The 20,330-nt window shown below is 40.4% G+C and overlaps 1 protein-coding gene across 6 annotated transcripts in view; it reads left to right on the top strand.

Moving 5' to 3' along the window:
* The window catches only part of PTPN21 (protein tyrosine phosphatase non-receptor type 21), a 99,322-nt gene extending 84,835 nt beyond the window's left edge, over positions 1-14,487 (top strand). For all 6 annotated transcript variants that reach the window (XM_042445075.1, XM_042445065.1, XM_042445100.1 and 3 more), the window contains 4 exons: positions 1,886-2,014; positions 2,467-2,701; positions 4,616-4,776; positions 7,338-14,487. In XM_042445075.1, the coding sequence (XP_042301009.1) occupies positions 1,886-2,014; positions 2,467-2,701; positions 4,616-4,776; positions 7,338-7,466 (654 nt within the window). In that variant the 3' untranslated portion in view covers positions 7,467-14,487. The remainder of the gene's footprint in view (positions 1-1,885; positions 2,015-2,466; positions 2,702-4,615; positions 4,777-7,337) is intronic.
* Positions 14,488-20,330: the final 5,843 nt, after the last annotated feature.

The raw sequence follows: 20,330 nt of genomic DNA, 5'->3' as shown, positions 1-20,330 counted from the left end.
AGTAATAAGTCGTGAGACCACTAGGGCATAGACCAGGATCTTGGCAGGAGAGGCGGAGAGATATGGTCGGATTTTGGCAATATTGTACAAAAAGAATCTACAAGCTTCTGGATGTTGTGTTAAACCAGTGATTCCTAAACTCTGATCCTCCAGGTGTTTTGAACTTCATCCCCCAGCAGTCTCAGTCATCTTGGCTAATGGTGTGGGATTCTGGGAGCTGAAGTCCAAAACACCTGGAAGGCCAGAGTTTGGGAATCACTGTGTTAAACTATAATTTAGGCTGGAATCCCTGTTCATAGGTCCTAACTAGAGTATACCCATTTAATAAGTGGTGGAGTCATTTGTGTTCACTCTAGTCAGTAGTGACATAGGATTCTGACCCTAGTGTTACATTCAACAGCATTCAAAAAGCAACTGAGTAGATGTTTTATGTCCAATATGCCATCCCTCAATTTTTATCTTCTATGAGATTTAATGAGAAATATCTTAAAATACATTCCCTACATTTTCATGTCCATTTGACTCTTGCTTGGAGTATTTCTAATAGAAAACAGTTTTTGGCTCAAAATATTTTTCTTACATGGAATTAGTTTGGAAATTGCAGTATTCAGGGTTCTGTTTCTGAATGGAGTTTCTGAATGTGAAAATATAAACATGGCCTTACCTCAATATATATGGATTTACCATTTACCCTTCTATTCACTTTGAAATCAACAGAGTGGGTTTTTAATTGTTTAAAGTTTCTTTCTTTATTAAAATATTTTTATCCTTCCTTATATCATAAGATTTCAAGAGCGCATACAGCAAAATCTATTCAAAACAATTAAAAGTAGTTTAACATCATACACCTATACAGAGTCAGACAAGATCCTCAGATCCCAAAGGCTATGATGAAAAACACATTTTAACTTGGTGCTGGAGTATAGCCAGCATCAACGCAAGCAGGCTATCCAAGGGGAAGGCATTCCACAGATGGGATGTTAGAGCAGAAAAGGCCTTCACCATGGTACTGTTGTAATAGATTGCTCACATTCTGGGACATATATCTCCAGCATATCTCAAAATTCAGGCAGATTATATAGGGAGATGTGCTCCTTCAAGTATCAAGGTCCCAAGTCTTTTAGGGCCCTAAATATAATCACTAGCACCAGGACTTTAGAGCAAAAGCATATTGGCAGTCAGTGTAATTCCTGTAAAATTGGTGTCATATATTTTCTGTAAGGTGTTCCCATCAACAATCCAGCTGAATTATGCCAGCTGCCATCTTCAAGAGCATAACATGTAGAGCAAATTGCAGTAGTTTTAATTGGGAAATGACTAGTGCATTAATATTACAGTTTTGCCAGAGCAGTGTGGCCTCAGCAAACATCTTTTCAGCTTTTCATCTGGCATAGATGAGACCCCATTTATGGAAGAGGTTATACCAATGTTTTATTCTCATCCTTATAATATATTTGGTGGTTATGAATTATTTGGTGATACAAAGAACAGGAACAAAAAGTTGATGGATTAGTCTAGATTTGTTTGAGCTTGCTCTAACCCTAGTGGTGCAGTGGTTAAATGCCTGTACTGCAGGCACTCACTCACAAACCATAAGGTTGTGAGTTCAATACCAGCAAAAGGGCTTAAGCTCAACTCAGGCTTGCATTCTTCCAAGGTCGCTAAAATGAATACCCAGCTTGTTGGGGGCAATTAGCTTACACTTTGTAAACCACTTAGGGAGTGCTTAAGTGCATTGATAAGAGGTATAGAAATGTACTTGCTATTGCTAAACCTATTCTTGATCACAGATGTAGCTGTTTTCCCATCAGCTCTTGAATTATAAATTGATGTACTTTTACAGACTCATTAAGCAACTACAAGTCTTTCTTGCCTCATTTCACAGGTCTGTGTTGGAGGTATGGAGTGGGATTATATTGCTACCCAAGGCCCTTTGCAGAATACATGCCAAGATTTCTGGCAGATGGTGTGGGAACAAGGGATTGCCATTATAACCATGGTGACGGCAGAAGAGGTGAGTATTTTCTATGTTGGAGGAAGAATTGGTTTGGAAGCTTTTTTCTTCAAGTTCCTATATCTGAGTTATTTCTCTGACCTCAGAAACATCAAAATGGAATGAGTTCCATATGCATGAACCTTACTGGCCAGCCCTCCCTTTATTCTAACTCTGGCTGATGGTTCAATAAAACTGTTGCAGAGGGGCAGTTTAGGACTAGGGAGGTCCAGACTCAGGTCCCACTGTGCCAGCAACAGGTTCACTGTGTGGCCTTGGAAAGCTGTCTCTCAGCATGAACTACTACTCAGGATTGTTGTGCACCTAAAGCAGTGAGAGAGTGATATATATGACCATGGACTTCCTTATAGGAGTGGTCATATATAAAATATAAACATCATTCTTTGGAAGACATTTTGTTACTTTGAAAGGGGAAAGCCTGTTTTTTATTGTCTAAAATTTAATGTTTTCAGGAGGGCGGCCGAGAGAAAAGTTTCCGATACTGGCCAAGGCTCGGTTCAAGGCATAACACAGTGACATATGGGAGATTTAAGATTACCACCCGATTCCGAACAGACTCTGGTTGTTATGCAACTACAGGTTTGAAGATCAAACACCTTCTCACAGGGCAAGAGAGAACAGTTTGGCACCTCCAGTACACTGACTGGCCAGAGCATGGCTGTCCAGAAGACATAAAAGGATTTCTGTGTAAGTTTTTTTTAATCAGCTTTTTGCCAGAGCTGATCTCTCATGGGTGCTTTATGGGGACTAGGAACTGAGAAATGCTATAGAAGTGTGATTTGTCGGTTTTCCAAAAATCATTCGAGAGTGAGATGTAGCAGCTTAAGTGTTGGACTAGGACTTCAGGAGGCCAAGGTTTGACTCTCTGCTCAGCCATAGAAAGCTACTGGGTGACCATGGGCAAGTCACACTCTCTCATCACCAGAGGAAGGCACTGGAAAATGTCCTCTGAATAAATCTTGCCAATGCAAGGCACATGACAGTGACAACAAGAACAAGAAATAGCTTGCCAATGTACCACTAACAGGTGTAATTTTGAGGCAGTATTTGCTCAAGTTAAATCTTTTATGATCTGAAAACATATGGAGCAGCAAATGTTCTGATGTATAGCAAGTCAGGTGTTTTTTATTGTCAGAAAGGGAAATCTTTTCTATTCTACTATAGTATTCTTTGAAGAAAGGAAGGTTATAAATGAGAATGTACTGCTTCAGTGCTAGCTTTTGACACTTCTGGCTGTCCTTTTTCTAGCAAAGGGAGTGGGGGATTGATTCATTCATCTTTTCTGCAAGTTGTTGTCCTGCCCCTGCACTGTGTAACATTACTCTACCATGGCTCTTTTTCAAAGCCAGATGCCATTTCCTGTTTTGTTTTCTTTCCCATTTTTGCCATATAAAATGAAGTGTGCAGAGAGCACTGTTTTCTTTCTGTACCAAAGTGCTCTCACCTCTCAGGATCTCAGGGACAGAAAATTTATCCCTTAATCTTTCAGAGTTGCCCCTCTTTTCCATAAAAATGGAAATATCATGTTTGGGTGGATGTAGAACAGCAGGGTAGATAGAGCCCAAACTTTCCTTTACTATACTGCTGCTCTTTAGCACAGGTAGCAAACCCTCCTTGCTTTCTGTTTAAACAACTTGGATATCAAGCATGCCCCTAGTTCCTAAGGTGAAACATGATTCTGCAGGGTGAGCACTTTGGCAAAGGCAACACATGTTTTCTGTACACTTAACTTTAAACTGATACCACTGGAGGTTTGCTGCTACCACATGACCAAAACTAGAAGATGTTATAGTGAATTCAATATGTTACCTTCTCCTGCTTTAAACAGAGAAATATCAAAGGTTGAGAGGGGTGCCCGAATAGAGAATTATATACTGTGTGAAGAAACATTTTTCTTTCCCCAATGTTTTGAGTTTATTGCAAGCATTTCAGTTGAAGGTTCAGCCCAGACTACTTGAAGGACCATATTTTCCCACATGACCCTGCCTGAGCCTTAAGATCTGCAGTGGAGGCAGTTTTCTATCCCACTGCCTTTACAGGTATGGTTGGTGGGAACATGTTAGAAAACATTCTCTGTGGCTGCTACCACACTTTGGAATTCCCTCCCTAAGAAAACTAAGGTGGCTCCTTTCTTTTGCCTTTGGTGGCAGGTTAAGACCTTTCTTTTCCAGTAAGCCTTTGGAAATTTATTTTAACAAGAAAAGGACTTTTATGGTGCTGTACTGTTTTTAATTTCTGCTTTAAAGTAAGATTTTAAATGGTTTTAATTTCTGTTTTTATTTAATTTTGTATTTTCTGTCTTTTTGTAAGCAACCTTGAGTCTCAGTATGAAAGAAAGGTGGGATGTAAATAAAGTGATGGAGGGATGGATGATAAAGTAATAAACTGATTAGAGGCACGGTTCTATACATCTTTATTTAGACATAAGCCACACAATGTTCAGCGATAAATGTCCATATTAAGGCTACAACTCTGTGGACAGCTGTGACGAAGGCACATCGAACACATTTGTAATAATTTGGCTATTTTCTGGACTTGGTTACGTTGCTGATGTCCATTTCAAATATTTCCTTTTTTTCTCTTTTCCTTTGGATCTGACAGCATATCTGGAAGAGATACAGTCAGTACGGCGCCATACAAATAGCACTGCAGATCCAACAGTTCCCAACCCTCCCCTGCTTGTGCATTGCAGTGCTGGTGTGGGAAGAACTGGAGTGGTCATCTTGTCGGAGGTCATGATTGCCTGTTTGGAACACAATGAGGTTATTTCTTGCATTTTAATCTAAAACATTGATATTGTGATTTTTTTATCTTGTAGTCCTCCTAGTAACTCACCTAGGCTGCATCTGCACTGCAGAATTAATACAGTTTGACACTGCTTTAGCCATCATGACTTCATCCTATGGAATCCTAGGATTTGTAGTTTGTTGTGGTATCAGAGCTCTCTGATAGAGAATATCTCACAAAACTACAAATCCCTGCATTCTGTAGCATTGAGCCATAGCAGTTAAAGCAGTGTGAAACTGCATGATTTCTGCAGTGCACATGCAGTCTTTGCAGCCAATGAAAATCTATGGAGTTTTTCTTGTTCATTCTTCCTCTCAATCTGCAATGTAATGATGCCTAGGAAATTCTCTGTGAAATCTGTACTGTTGGAAATAGGAGGTTATCTGAGTGAAAAGGCAAAGAAGTGTTACTCTAGTTACTAGTTACTCTAGTTCTGTCAGTCTGGGGCTGGCTTGTCCCTATGCGGAAAGACTGAAAGCTTCAACAAGCATGGCATGGCATTGGCCAGTGAAATCTGATAAAACTTTGGGTGTATCTACATTGTAGAAATAATGCCATTTGACACCACTGTAAGTGCTGTAGCTCCATCCTATGGAGTCCTGGGATTTATAGTTTTACCAGGTCTTTAGCCTTCTCTACCAAAGAGTGTTGGTGCTGCACAAAACTACAAATCCCAGGATACAGAAAAAGGAGCCATTTTCAGTTAAAGTGTCAAAAAACATTATTTCTACAGGGTAAATACATTCTCAGTCTATCAAGAGTTCATTGTCCTTTGCTTCTGATACGGTCATCTGCAACCTCCAGTCTGCAAAGTCTCGCCAAAAGTTTGAACAGTGTGGAGTGAGGGAGATAAGGGTGACAGCGTATCCTTCCATGAACTTTAATTAGCACCTTAGTATCTAAGCATGGTGAGGAAAATGTGGTTTCTGGGCACCTAGAGCAACAACTTTTTGGACTCTCAAACCTCATTTGAGTAAATGAAGTAGAACAGCAGTAGATATGGTTTCCTTGAAAATTCTGTGGCAAACCATGGGAAGAGTTGGAGCTTCAGCATTTTCATTCCCTAGCGCCTCATATATTCAGTGTTTCATTTTCCCAAATTAATTTAGTAGATCTCAAAAGATGATCCCCTGCCCTCCCCAGAACAGCAAGCTTTATGCCAACGCAAAGCTTAGTAAAACCAGAGAGGTGACAAAGCCAAAGTAACTTCCCTTATGAAAAGGGGCACCAATATGTTAAGCAAGGTGCTCTGAGTGGGGAAAACTTGTGGGAGGATGACTCAGTTTATGATGGAATTAAAACAACTATTAATGCACTTATTTGCGAATCAGTAATCCATTCAGAGAGAGCAAAGCGATCTGTTTGTTAAATCATGGAGCAATTAATGAAATCATCATGGAAGATCAGCAACAATGCTTTTTTTCTTTAAAAAGCAGCTGCCTTAAAATGACAATACATGGCTGTTCATTTAAATAAATTAACAAATTTAATAAAATTTAATGCCATGTTTAAGTGTAAGTATATACACCTAACTGATTATAATCATAGGTAACTGATTTGGGGGGTGGGTTATTTCCCCACCTGTAGATTAACTAATTTTTAGGTTTTTGTGGGTTTTTCGGGCTACGTGGCCATTGGCCACGCAGCCCAAAAAACCCACAAAAAACTATGGATGCCAGCCATGAAAGCCTTTGACTTAAACAATTTTTATTTTTAAAAGCCCCCAAAGATCATAAGTATGGTCTTTGAGCACTTGGCCACTCTGGAAAGTGGTCCTTGGCCCATCTGTCCTGGATCAGAGGTAGTTATTGAGCACCTGCTAAGGCCTAAGCAGCTGCCTCCTGTACAGAGCATATCCATTGACAGTGCTGATGGGATCATTTTGGGAATTGTAGTGGTGTTGTAGGGTGAAAAATAATTTCTTCTATCCCTCTTATTATTCCTGCTTTCTGTTGTGGCCTGTGCATGAGTGACCAGCAAGAGGAGTGAAGAGAAGAAAGCAGTAACATCCATATCCTTTGTCTTGCTCCTCTGATTGTATGAGTGGGGTGCAAGGAAATGGGCAGGGGTAAATTGTATTTATTTATTTCATTTTTATGCCACCCAAGGCAGCTCACAAGATGAAAACATTTTAAAAACTTATACTAAGAATTTAAAAACAGTTAAAATCATCTAATTAAAACAGTATATAATTAACATTAAAACATACAAAAAGTTTAACATAACTAAAACACACACGCCATAAAAAACCTCCCTGTCATGGTTATTCTGTTAAAAAGCCTGCCTAAACCAAAATGTTTTTGCTTGATAGAAAAAGGCAAGCAGGGAGGAGGCCAGCCTCTCTCAAGCAGAAGGAAGTTCCAGAAGTTGGAGCAAAAGTAGTGATGATGAAGTAGGAATACCCAGAAAAAGCTACCGAAAGCATCTTGATCCTCAAATCCACCACCAAAACAAACAACCCCTATAAGCAACACCAATCTTGTCTTACAGGGCAGTCTTGACAAAACTGTTTTCTGCTTTCCCTTTCTCTTTTTAGCCACTAGATATTCCCAGAATGCTGGATATGCTGAGGCAACAGAGGATGCTGATGGTACAGACCTTATGCCAGTACACCTTTGTCTATGCAGTTCTTATTCAGTTCCTGAAGAGTTCAAGGCTTATATAAACCTTCCTCACTCTACTTCCGAGGTTCATTCTTTGCAAGAGTTTACAAAAACAGAAATTTGCCTTCTGTGGGGGCAACCTTCTTGGTTTGCATTGAAGATGCTGAATAACAATCATTGCTGTTGGTCCTTGCAGAAGAAGATTTTGAGTGGATGGGCTTCTTTGTTCATCATGCATTTGGAACTGGAACAAGAAAGGAATGAGTGTGGCTTCTGAGATATATATATACATGTACTGATATGCCATGTTTTTCTTGTACTTTATGAGATAATGTTATAGTAAGCTAAACTATCCTACCAAGACAGCACTGCCCCATACGAAAAATAATTGATATATTTTAAAATTTTAACTTTCTAAAAAAAAACTTGGAGGGTAAAGAGAGGGAAAATGCTGATGCTTTATCTATGTATACTTGTAGATATATTATGTGGGAAAGGTGTTTGCTCTGCACATATCAAGGTCATAAATGGCAATCACTTTTCTTCAAATTTTGTATTTAAGTCAATGCTAATATATTTTAAATGCTTGTCAATTGTACTGATTTCATATTGGAACCAATATCTCTCAAGAAGCTGTTAAAAGTATTTAAGCCAACTAGTTTTGTATTTAGGGCTTTTTTTTGCTGCTCTGCTAAAACAAAACTATGAACAGCACAGTATTTTAGCACAGTGTGTGTGTGTGTGTGTGTGTGTGTGTGTATATATATATATATATATATGAAGTAAGAAAGAGGTTAAATTTTTGGTTTTGTACAGAGAAAGGGGAGGAAATGACGAGATAGTGGCTTGTATTGCTTGAGGTGTCGTGAAATAAGGAAGGACATGTATTTCAAGACATATATTAGGAAATACATTTGCAGGTAATGGGGTAAGTAGTAAAGTAGGACAGAAAATGCCAGGAAAAATGGCTCTAGCAGGCACTTATTTTATCCCCAGTAGAAGAAATAAAAGGAGGATGTTGTTGCCTACAGTTGTAGGCCAAAAGGGAGGGTGGGTGGATGAAGTATTGGAGAATGTTATGTTGTTTGCCAAGAGTTCCAAAGATAACCAAAAAGAAGCATATGCTCATTGTATTCATTTATTTACAACCCAGTTTGCTACTACTGGTTGAAGTCAAGGTGGATAAAAAATGCCATTTAAGCACTTTCTTGGCTTTTATTTATCTAGGGAATTATTTTGGCTGTTCCAGTATGTTTAACTGATACCAGCACTCATTTAAAAAGAAAACTTCAGAGGAGCATTTTACAATGGTATGAGTTGAGTGCTGACTTGGTTTTAAAGTAGAGCATTCCAGATTGGTAATTAAGGAAGCAGTACGTGGACTGGAAGAGTGCAAGTGTGATGATTGGTTTGCATGCTTTAGTACACTATTACTTTTTCTTTTTTAGCATGTATTTCCCAATCAAGAAAATCAAAGTGTATTGTATCTTCATATATTTTTAACCCATTTCCTTCCTCTCCCGGATGATATCCCTAAGAATAGATTCTTCAGTAGTGCTGAGATGAAATTACAAGGAGATCCAGATTTTGAGAAATCTTACCCCATTCTTTATGATCACTTGGGACTTCAGCAATGGTAAATGTTCTAACAGGGTGACAAAAGCCTCTGGAAGATACATATTCATCAACAGCAAAAAGAAAAAAGAAAAAAAATGGTGGTGGTGGTGGTGGGGGGTCCGTAATGCCTAGCATGATATTAAAAAGTTGTGGCTAGCTAGCAATTATCTACAGACACCTAAACAGTACATTTATCTTATGGTGGTTTTGAATACCACTTAGGTAGAAAAATTGCCTCAGACCTCTCATTGGGCTGTTGGGATTATTATACATTATTTAACCAGAAACCAAGATGATCTGTATTTAAGGGGCACTCTGGGTAAAGCTTTGTTTTCAGTATTGACCAGAACTGTTCATGGGCTGTACAGCAAAATGAAATTAAATAATGGGAAATCTGCCATTATGTTTGTGATGTGCCTCAGAGAGTTTGAGCTAGGCTTCATGGCATGTTCTTGAGCTGGCTCAAGAGCAATGGTTGGAAGATTCAGACTGATTTTGATGTCCGTGATGTTAATTTGTGTTGTACAGACTCTCTTGATCTCCATTAGAGATTAGTCTGAGTGATCCAGTTTTCCAGCCAGTCCTTTTATTAACAGTAGCCTCTGCAACTGATTCAGCTGAGTTGTGGTATTCTGCCTAAATTCCTTGAATCAGCAAGTCCATTCATAAGCTCTGAAAATGCTACATTTAGAGAGAGCTTTCTAGAAGACTTAAAAGTAACACAGAGGGGTTTGGAATTTTTCTGCCAGCACAATATGACTATCAGAAGTGTGATATTCCTACATAACGCATTAAAAAACAAAAGCAAATTCCACCACCAATAATGGAACATACAAATATGCTCTCATAATTTGGAGAAATTGGCTTTTGAAACTCACAAATATTTTTAAGGTTGTTAAACTATGGCTGATATCATATTAGCAGGATATATACCTGCATATGTCTTTTTTGGGGTGCTGTGATGCTTTTTTGTGTGCTGTTCCTTTCCTCCATCTGTTGCAACCAATGCCTCCCTAGACTTACTGTACAGTCTTTGAAGCTGCCCTCCCAGGCCATTCTGCATTCTGGGATGCAGGCAGGATCCTAGAAGGATCTGACTATGTCCCCATAAACAGACTTGAAATTATTACAGCATCACTGAGACCTTTGGAGGACCTCAGTGGATCTCAGCACTGAACACATTTTGCATCTGGATACAAGTACATAACTAGATCTTCTCCACTCCTGGGGCACATAAGGGCCGTGTAGGAGCTTTCAGAGGCATACATTAAGTAGGGAAAATAGTGATATATGGCTTGGCTTAGTGTTAGTCCACATGTGGAACCACTACACTACACTCAACCATACAGGATTGTGGCCCTTGTCTTTTGGTTTCATCAGGCAGTTGTTCTCTAGAGCTTTCATTCACTGCAACTTGTTTTTTTTATAATGGAATTGGGGCTTTGTTCATATGCAGTCTTCCTTGCCCAAAACAAGGGGGAAAGGGATAATGTCATTGTTACACTAAGCACTAATCTGTCCCTGAACTGGCTTGGAAAAAAGAGAGGTGCAGCAGACACTCAGACATAAAACAGCATGGGTTCCTAATTCTAGCTGCTGTTTACCATAATGAAGTGTTTTCTAAAAGACGGGCTTATTGAGATACATGGAAAAGGAACAGATTGAGGATTTTTCCTCTCCACCTGCAAGAGTGTAATTTGCTGAGCTCAATTAGCAAATTTTGGGAGGATACTATCACCCAGCTCTGATCTCTGTTTGGCATGTACTATGCTTAGTAATACAAAAGTACTGCCCATATCCACAGTTAGGTGTACCTTTTAAAGGAATTAATTCTGACTAGCTCAAGTGTTTACAGCTGAAGTGATCAACCTTGTTTATTTTATAGTATGTGTGTATATGTGTGCATGTGTTTGCTGCTGTTCAATAGCTAAGCTCCAAACCAGAAATATAAGCTATAAGGTGAGGATCTTGGGAGCCCTACTACTTCTGTACAATGGACAGAACAGGTCAGAAACCTTTATAGTACATTTGTGGGCTGCCCAGTTGAGTCACCTAGAGAATTAAAGAAGTGCTCCTTACCTAGTTTGGGGGTGATGTGTTTGCTTGCTTCCATATTTGTTTGTTTCTCTTCACCTTCCAAAGAGCATTTGCCTCAGTTACAGGGCATGCTGCTTTTCACAACCACAGGAATGTTTTTAAACATTGCTTTATGATGGGCAATGCTGTGAGGGAAAAAGAAAGTTTTCTCAAGTATGCACAAGATACTTGGGGGCCCAAGGGAGCCCTGAAGTATGGTCCTTGTCACTACAATACTGTACGGACCAGTTTCTCTGGCTCTCTTTTGTGTCTGCAGCCATACTTTTTGGGAATATGCAAGTGCAAGCTGTAATGCAGAATGATTTCAGTCTTTGACAAGAGCAGAAATCCTCCATGCTGTATGTAGAGAAGAGGATAAGAACCTACCCTTCCTCACTTAGTTCTCCCACCATACCATTCTAAACTCTCTTGATCTCATGTGATTTTGGAAGCTTTGGAGGTTGTTTAGTAACTTGGATGTAAGACCACTGTGGAATCAGGTTTTTTTTTTTTTTTTAAATTAAGCCTTCAAAAGAATCCTGCTTGAATCCCTCAATATTGCCCGTCAGACTTGACATTAAGATAGTTGTGTAGGTTTCTGTTTCCACACAGTCTTTTGGGGTATGGTTTTATTGATTCAATTTTGTGTTTCACTAAAACTTAGTCAATCAGCTTAAATCGTGGTTTGAGGTTTTGTTGCCCAAATCTATGTTCTTATTATGTTGCCTTGTGAAAGGAAAGATGTGGCACAATGCTCCCACCTCCAAAGAAATCTTTGGTTGCTCAAAGAACATGACATTTAATTTAATTGAGGTGGCTACCAGATACAGCGGGTATGTGTTGTATGTCTGCAGCTGCTTTAGGTGCACTGAACCATCTTGAAGCACATTAGTAAAACTTACTGAAGGGAAGTCGGAGCCATTTTTTTATTGGACTATCCTGAGACATATATGAGTTTGAAAATGTCTAAAAAAGAACTTCCAGAACTGTTGGGCAGAAAATAGCCAATCAGTTTATCCCATTTTCTTACTAAAGTTAAGTTTCAGAAAACATCCAGGGATAGTTGTGTTGGCCATATAACAAATCCAATCAAAAATCCAGCAAACAGTGATATCTTTATTGGCCAACAGAAATATATATGCACAATATATATGCTGCAAGCTTTCAAAGCTTCACTGGCTTCTTCATCAGACAAGGTGTTACAAACCAAACAGAAGAGAAAAAAATATGAAGATGTTAAGTCCTCCTTCTGATCATGTGGCAACTGGGAGATTTTCAAAGTCCAGAAAATTTAACATCCATTTGCATCTCAACAAAGACACTTCCTTTGCAATCCAGTATGTCTCCATTCTTTGTGAGGCCACTTTGAGAATCTCCTAGCATCCACATGGCCAGCATGCAAGATATGCCCTGCTTGCATGCCATCTTAAGAAGAGCAACAGCAAAATGCAGGCCTATGTTCTCCTGTTTGGTTTGTAATACCTTGCCTAATGAAGAACCCAGCAAAGCTTTGAAAACCTGCAACATGTATATTATTCATTTTGATTGGCCAATAAAAGTATCACTGTTTGGTGGATTTTTGATTAAAGTTAAGTTTGTCAGAGTTGGAGTATGATTCTCTTTTCCTGAATTGTTCCTGAAATGGCAATTCATTTAGGGACGTAGGGCAGTCTGTTAGTTTGAATTCATATGCTACTAAGCATGTGAGTTACTTCCCAATATCTAGGATTTTGCTGCTTGTAGGGGGCAACTGTATGGATTAGATAAAAACAAAGGCATAAATCCTAAGGTAGGCCTTACTGCAGCCATTGAATCATTTCAATTTACTTATGAGTTGGTTTACCATTTAACAGTGGATTAAATGTTACTGTTATAATTGGAACTAATCAGAAGGCTTTCAGCAAAAAGACCTGTGGCAGCCTTAAAGATTTCCAAATTTATTACACAGTGCTATAGTTTATTATTGCATTATATCACACTTACATTTACATGTGATTATACATGTGTTATCGTAGAATCCTGTATGACCATTATGCACTACATTGTACAGTTAGCCCTCCATATCCATGGATTTTTTTATCCGCAGAGTCAAGCATCTGTGATTTTAAAATAAATTCCAAAAAGGAACCCCTGATTTTGTCATTTTATACAAAGGGCACCATCTTACTATTGCATTGTATTTAATTGGACTTGAGTGTCCACCAATTTTGTTATCCATGGGGGGTTCTGGAACCAAACCCTGGCAGATACCAAAGGCTCTCTATACCATAACTTAATGGATTCTGGCCAAACCTCACCCCTCAAATCCCACTTACCAGTAAGCATCAACTGGGATAGAGGGTGTTCTGCTCCTCTGTTGATAGAGAAGCACCTGCCTAACATTCCCACCCTTTTCCATGAGTGATGTCTGTCATGACAGGCAAAGAAAGGACCCCTGTTGCAAATCCGACTCATGCCAGACATTGCTCACCAAGAGATAGGTGGAAATATCGCTAAACCAGTTTTCAATTGACAGGGGAACTGACCCCTGTAGATCCCAGTGTCTGCTGATCAGTAAGTAGGGTTTGGGGGACTTTCATGGTCCCTATGTAGCCCCAAAAGTAGGGACTATGCAGGGATTGTGAATACATAGCAGTTACAAATGCATGCATTCATAATTGCCTAACAGGATGATCGCCATAATCTTTCAAATGCCATAGGTTTCTGCTACTTCTGGTGCAAGTGGCTGACAAAGGTGGTGGTGGCTTCCTACACCAGTAATATGCTTGCAAGGGTTGGACTTCACTCGTATGAGTTAGAAACATTTTGTACACATGGTTACTGAAGAGCGGTAGGACAGGACTGCAAGGGAGTAGCTCCCATGCCACTATGGTTTTATGTGAATCTGCATTGAAAGCTTTTTTTTGGGGGGGGGGGGCGTGTTGGTTATCCTGAGATTCAGATAGTTGAAAATCCCACTGCCCTTAATCAGTTCAATGTTCAGCCATTTTTAGGATTAACTCTTTACAAGTGAAAGAAGTGTAGTCACATCTTGCACTTAATTTTCCCTTTAGGTTTTTTTTTTTTTTTTTGGCAGCAGTATACAGGGATTTGTATAATACTTTGCTTCAACAGTAGCACATGTCCCTTCCTCAAGTATTATTTTTCTAGTGTCAAGCTAAGGGCTTCTTTTTTACTTACATGTGCTCTGCTTTCTCTTTCTCAATCAGTACTGTAAAAAATGTATAATCACTGCAGCTTTAAATCTTGTACAATTGAAATGGGTTTGTAAAACAATGTACAAATTGTATTTGATAGAAAGGCTTGTTTTACTTTGATATGTAATATATGTGAAATGAATTATATCATAGTCTATTTTTGCCATGGAAATAAATATTTGAAGCGCTTCTACACGAGCGTCAATGTTTTTACTAAATAATAATAATAATAATAATAATAGGATTTATTTATATGCCGCCCAATCACTGGGAATCCGGGAGGCTTACAACAGAGGGGATAATAATTAGACGGTTCCCTGCCCTCAGGCTTACAATCTAAAAAGACACGACACAAAAGGAGAAGCGAATGGTGGGGGGGGGGATCAGGTCCAGCATTCTTCTCTCCCTCTGAGGCCTGGACCAAGGCAGATGGATTGGAGGGAGGGCTCTTCTTCTTCAGGCTAGCCCTGGTGGAGCTGGGCCTGCCTGGTCAACTCCCTTATAGGCCAGAAGATGGCAGTTATGGATGGAGGAGTCTATTCTTCCAGGATAGCCCTGATGGAGTCTATCTAAATGTCACAGAGGAAATAGAAGTGGACCGTTTCATTTCACTGGGTGCCGTGCATGAAACAGATTTTGTAGCATTATTCATTATAACTTTGGCTAGCCTATTAGTCAGTATTTATGAGACTGTAAGTGGGACTTAAGAATTTCATAGCTTTAGGGATTCAAATTTATGCCTGTTAATGACTGAACACTCAGCTCAGTTAGGTGCTGTCTGGCTTAAGAGGAAGGTTTGGAGTGGAGACAGCATTGTCAGAAGTAGCTACAACAATGGAATTCTGTAGCCATAGGTATGTCTGATGATGCGAGATTTTGGTCTACATACTGTATAATATTCTAGAGTCAAATGTGGAGGATGTGGAGAAACTGGAGCATGTCCAAAGGAGAGCAACTAAAATGGTGAACGGTCTGGAAACCATGTCCCATGAGAAACAACTTAGGGAGTTGGGGATGTTTAGCCTGGAGAAAAGAAGGTTAAGAGGTGATATGACAGCACTGTTTAAATATTTGAAGGGATGTCATATTGAGGAGGGAACAAGCTTGTTCTCTGCTGCTCCAAAGACTAGAACCTGGAGCAATGGATGCAAGCTAGAGCAAAAGAGATTCCATCTCAACATTAGGAGGAACTTCCTGACAGTAAGGGCTGTTCGACAGTGGAACAAACTCCCTCGGGGTGTAATGGAGTCTCCTTCCTTAGAGGTCTTTAAATAGAGGCTGGATGGCAATCTGTCGAGGATGCTTTGATTTGGAATTCCTGCATGGCAGGGGGTTGGACTGGATTGCCCTTGCGGTCTCGCCAACTCTATTTTCTATGATTTTGAACAGAGGCAGCCATTTTAGAACCAAAAAAAGCTTTTTCTGAAGTCAGACAAAGTGGTGTTCTAGGTGGAAAAGTACACCTTTTATTTTCTCCCTATTTTTCTTAAATGTCAGTTTTTATTCTACCTTTCCTTGAAAAGGGAGTGTTCTATGATGTATAGCTGGGATGAGGGCTGTATGGTTCTCCAGATGTTCTTGGACATGAACTCCTATGTGCCTTAGCATGCAAAACCAGTGGTAAAGAAGAATGGAGGTTCCAATCCACCAACATCTGTAGGGCTATGATTCTTAATGAAAAAGATTCTGAATTGTTACATGGTCTGGGCCCTTTCATACTGCCCAGTCAACCAAGGGAAGGTAGCCAGTGAATGCATCAACTTGGGGTGGAGGTTCTTCTTAACAGCCCTATGAGGAGGAGGATTTCTCCCCCATATTAACTATTTCATCATACACTCTGAAGAGATGCAAGCTCAAACAGGTTTGTCATCTTAGAACGAGGCCTTAAGTTAGGGCCTTACCACACACCCTCCACTTTCTGAGTTTGTCTGTTATTCTTTTGGACTACAGCTCCCAGAATCCCCATAGCTACCATGGCCAAGCTACCTGGGAGATTCTGTACTTCTAGTCCAAGGGGGCAAAACCTTTCCATTTACTGTGCACAGTGAAGTTCTTAATATTGCCTCCTGCATCTGATCTTTACTGACAAAAACATGTGGGTACCCATATGGTACCTCTAGGTTGTTCAACTGTTGTGAAAAGTTGAATTGGGAAACTAGCATGGCAAAGAGTTGACCCCCCATTCTTTCAGTATTGTGCTGTAGACTAAATTTTTGCCCTGTGGCAATGTCTGATAATAACATTTATTTTATTCTGATCTTCCATCTCACATTTCATATCTTGTGTGACTTTTAGCAGTACTAGTTTTAAAAAAAGAACCTCTCCCCAAAATGCCCAAACCCACCCCATCATTTCCATTTCTGACTATGCACAGCTCCAAAATTATTGGCATAATAAGTGCCAGACAAACACCCAAAATTAAACCAAACATCTGCCACCATAGACATAGCAACCTGGTATTATTTACAGTGCCACATATTTTCAGGACTTAAGGTATCTGTGCTTAATGAACAAAGCAACTGGGAAAGGCTTTCAAAGCAGCTTGTGAATGGCTGACATTGTTATTTTTGGGCTACTTCGCCAAGATTATTATTAGTCACTGTAAACTGGGCAACATGTTCTCTATGTAAATATAGAGCAACAAAGTTCTTCTGAGAACACAGTTGTGCTCATCTGTCCTGTAGAGGAAGTGAAGAAAAAAAATGCTTGCAAGGAAGGCATCTATCAAGCTTATCTAATCCTGATAACTGTTTTGAAGCAGATGCAAACACTATCTGAGTAAGTCTTCTCAGTTTACATCTATTTACTGAAATTTATATCTGGCTTGGGTTGATATATGTCAGTCAATGAATGATTACATGGCTGTCTTACCATCTGCTAAGAGTGTGGTTTCCCAGAAGTTTACACAAGTTCACATTGAATTATTTTGTCCAATCTGAGCTTGGGAAAATTCCCCCTTTTTTGTTTTCTGCTGGCAACAATGGAAGAACAGGTTACTTAACTGTAACTGTAGTTCTTTGAATGGTCATCTGTGAATTTACACAAATGGGTTTCCTGCACCTGCGCAGATATACGGAACCTTCTAGAATTGCTAGGGAAGACTTTTTGGCAGTAGTGCAAGTGGAATAATTTGCGACACAAGGGCTCAAGGCAGCTGCAGAGTGGAGCTTCCATGCCATGCCGTCCAACTTCCTACCCTCCTTATTGACATGGGTTGAGGATGTTCGAGGATTTTATCTTCGGTTGGGAGGCCTCAATGAATTTGGGTGTGGATGCTCAACCAGCCAGGTGGAGTCCGAGGGGGTCAATCTGTAAAGGTTGTCAATCTTTCTGGCGATTGATGGAATGGTAGCTGGGGTAGCCCAAGAACACTTATCGATGTGGCACATGGATGGTAAATGCCTGATGGAGGCCGGAGTAGGAACCTTGGATTGAATACTTTCATGTATCGAATTCAAGGGCTCAGTACTGTGGTGAACAACCTCAAGGTCCAGAGTATTCACCATGTGAATGACTTGCTCTGAAAAGGAGCAGCCGTCAGCCATCAGGGAAGTGGACTTGTGGACAATGACTGTGTCTGAGGCAGACCATGCATGAATTTGAGCAAGGGTTTGGTGCAATTGGTTTGTCTGCCAAGGATTGACAGCATTGAGGGACAGGCAGTGATTTACTCCCTGAGGCACCTGGAAGAAGTTTTGAAGACGGCGCCGAGTGGAGAATAACCGATCCTGTTGGGGAGCTTTGGAGACCTCTGGGAACCTCATAGGAGGTGATAATCTGGATCAACAAGCATATAGTAAAAACCAGTCTTGCAGTCAAAAAGCAAGTCATGTTGGACCCTGTCCAGGCTTCAGGTTGGAGGCTGGTCAACATCAGCACCGATACAGGCACAAGGGGCAAATTTGTATTAATGGATGGTCTCAAGGAGGTTGGCTTCAGAATGACGTGTTGGAGAAGCCGATAGACAATCCCAGACACAAACACATGAAGAGAGGGATCTGATGGACAAATGTGATGAAGAGGGTCTTGGAGGAGACTTTTTACAGCCTGGGCCTCAACAAGCTGTAGTGAATGCACAGGTGATGCAGGCTTATCCACTGGCTGATTCTCAGGCCTAGCTACCTTCTTACAGGAGGAGTGGGAGGAAGAATGTTTGTGTTTCTTATCACTTTTCACTAGCCTATTTAGGAGGCTTAGAGGTGGACTCAGTAGCAGTCAATAAAGATTTACACTTTTCTGCAGGAGGATCCTTGGATTCGGTGGCCTCCATCGAGCACTGATGGTCAGATTCAGTCTGATACGCAGCCGATGATGTCCCATGACTTGACCTTGAGAAATGTGGGTGAGTAATGTCTTCCTGATGGCCAGACTCCATAGAAGGTCTCTTTCTTCCTTGGAGGTCTTTAAACAGAGACTGGGTGGTCATCTGTCGGGAGTGCTTTGCATGGCAGGGGGTTGGACTGGATGGCCCTTGTGGTCTTGTCCAACTCTATGATTCTATGATTCTTATGAGATAGAGATGGCGGAGGGACAGAGATCATAGCAGTCAGGGCCATATGAGGTTTCAAGGCCCTCTTATACAATGACTGCAGTCGGGAGAGATGATTTTCCTTGTCTGAGGGGTAAAGGCCCTGCAGCGAGTGCAGGTTTGTATGTTGTGCCCCTCACCGAGGCTGAGCAAACAATGAGAGTGTTTGTCTTGCCAGGGGATCTTGAAGGACATGGATTGTGAAGCCATCTTACTGGTCCAAAACGAATCCAAGAATTAAACAACACCAAAATCAGAAGATAGAGAGAAGTCAATGGCAAATTGAGTCAAAGCCAAAATATCCCTATGCTAAAGCCAAAAACAAGAGAAGCCAAAATTCAGAATCCAAGACCCAGATCAAATCGTTAGTTTTCAAATTCTGAATTGAAAGCTATTCAGAGAACCAGTTCTTTCGATGCTGATAGCGCAGCGGACAAAAAGGAACAGAGGGAAAAGAGTGGGAATGCTAGGGGTATATATAGGATTGGCAAAGTCTTATGTAATGATTCTAGAAGGTTCCACCTGTCTCTCTGCAGGCGCAAGAAACTAATTTGTGTGATTCAGAGACCACGACGATGAAACAAAGGTCTGCATGCAGAACTGTGTACCCCAGGTGTGCATTACACAACAGCACCTTGTCACTGATGTGTTGCACAATGTTGCTATTCTGCATGGGAATTGCAAGGCTAGCGTAGAAAAGCTTCATATGCAGATATCTGTGCTATGTTGAGAGGGTGTTGGACTGCCAAATAGTATTTCAGAATACCATGGTTGGTTTTATGCTAATGCCACATTCATCTGCTGATCACTCATCTTTTGCTAAGAATCTAAACATCTACCTGCCATATTCCAGTAACCTGCTTTCTCAGGCTTTATTTGCTGTAACATTTTCCATTGAGATTACAACTAGAATATCTGGCTGGAATTTCGTGTGTGTGTGTTGGGATGCTGTGACTTTAAACACCTTCTTGTTTGCACTTTCTGTTCTTTTTCCTTCACTCCTGAGTAGCATTAATGAAAAATAAACTTTCAAAATCTCCTTCAATGTCTTTTCTGGATTACTGTTCTTTTCTTCTGTTGTGCCAAGTGATGGTATCAACACAAATGGAATGAAATGTTGGTACCTACCCTAAGTCAGTCTTGGATGGTAGGAAGAGTGATCCACAAACCAACAGGTTAGTCCCCATGTGGCAGCTGGTGTGTGGGGAATAACCCATTGGTTTGTGGATTGTTCCTTCTAGCCCATCCAGAGAATAATACTCAGTCTTCCTTTGGCAGCCTGTAATTATCACTCCCATTAGATGGTTATCACTGTAATGTCCGCTTCTTTGTGGGAGTTGGATGGTTGGAATCAGTCCCTTACATCATCTGTTCCTTATTTTGAAAGCTGACAGAACCATTACGTTACCTAGGCCTTGCAATGCAATGCAGAAACCTCCTTTATAAAGACAGATGTAGCAGCCTAGGATTCAGAAAACTGTGTGTATCAACTGGAGTCCATGCACTGC

The sequence above is a fragment of the Sceloporus undulatus genome, chromosome 1 (genome assembly GCF_019175285.1).
Source record: "Sceloporus undulatus isolate JIND9_A2432 ecotype Alabama chromosome 1, SceUnd_v1.1, whole genome shotgun sequence".
Taxonomy (NCBI): domain Eukaryota; kingdom Metazoa; phylum Chordata; class Lepidosauria; order Squamata; family Phrynosomatidae; genus Sceloporus; species Sceloporus undulatus.
The sequence above is the reverse complement of the archived record's forward strand: the minus strand, read 5'-3'. Positions and strand labels throughout refer to the sequence as shown.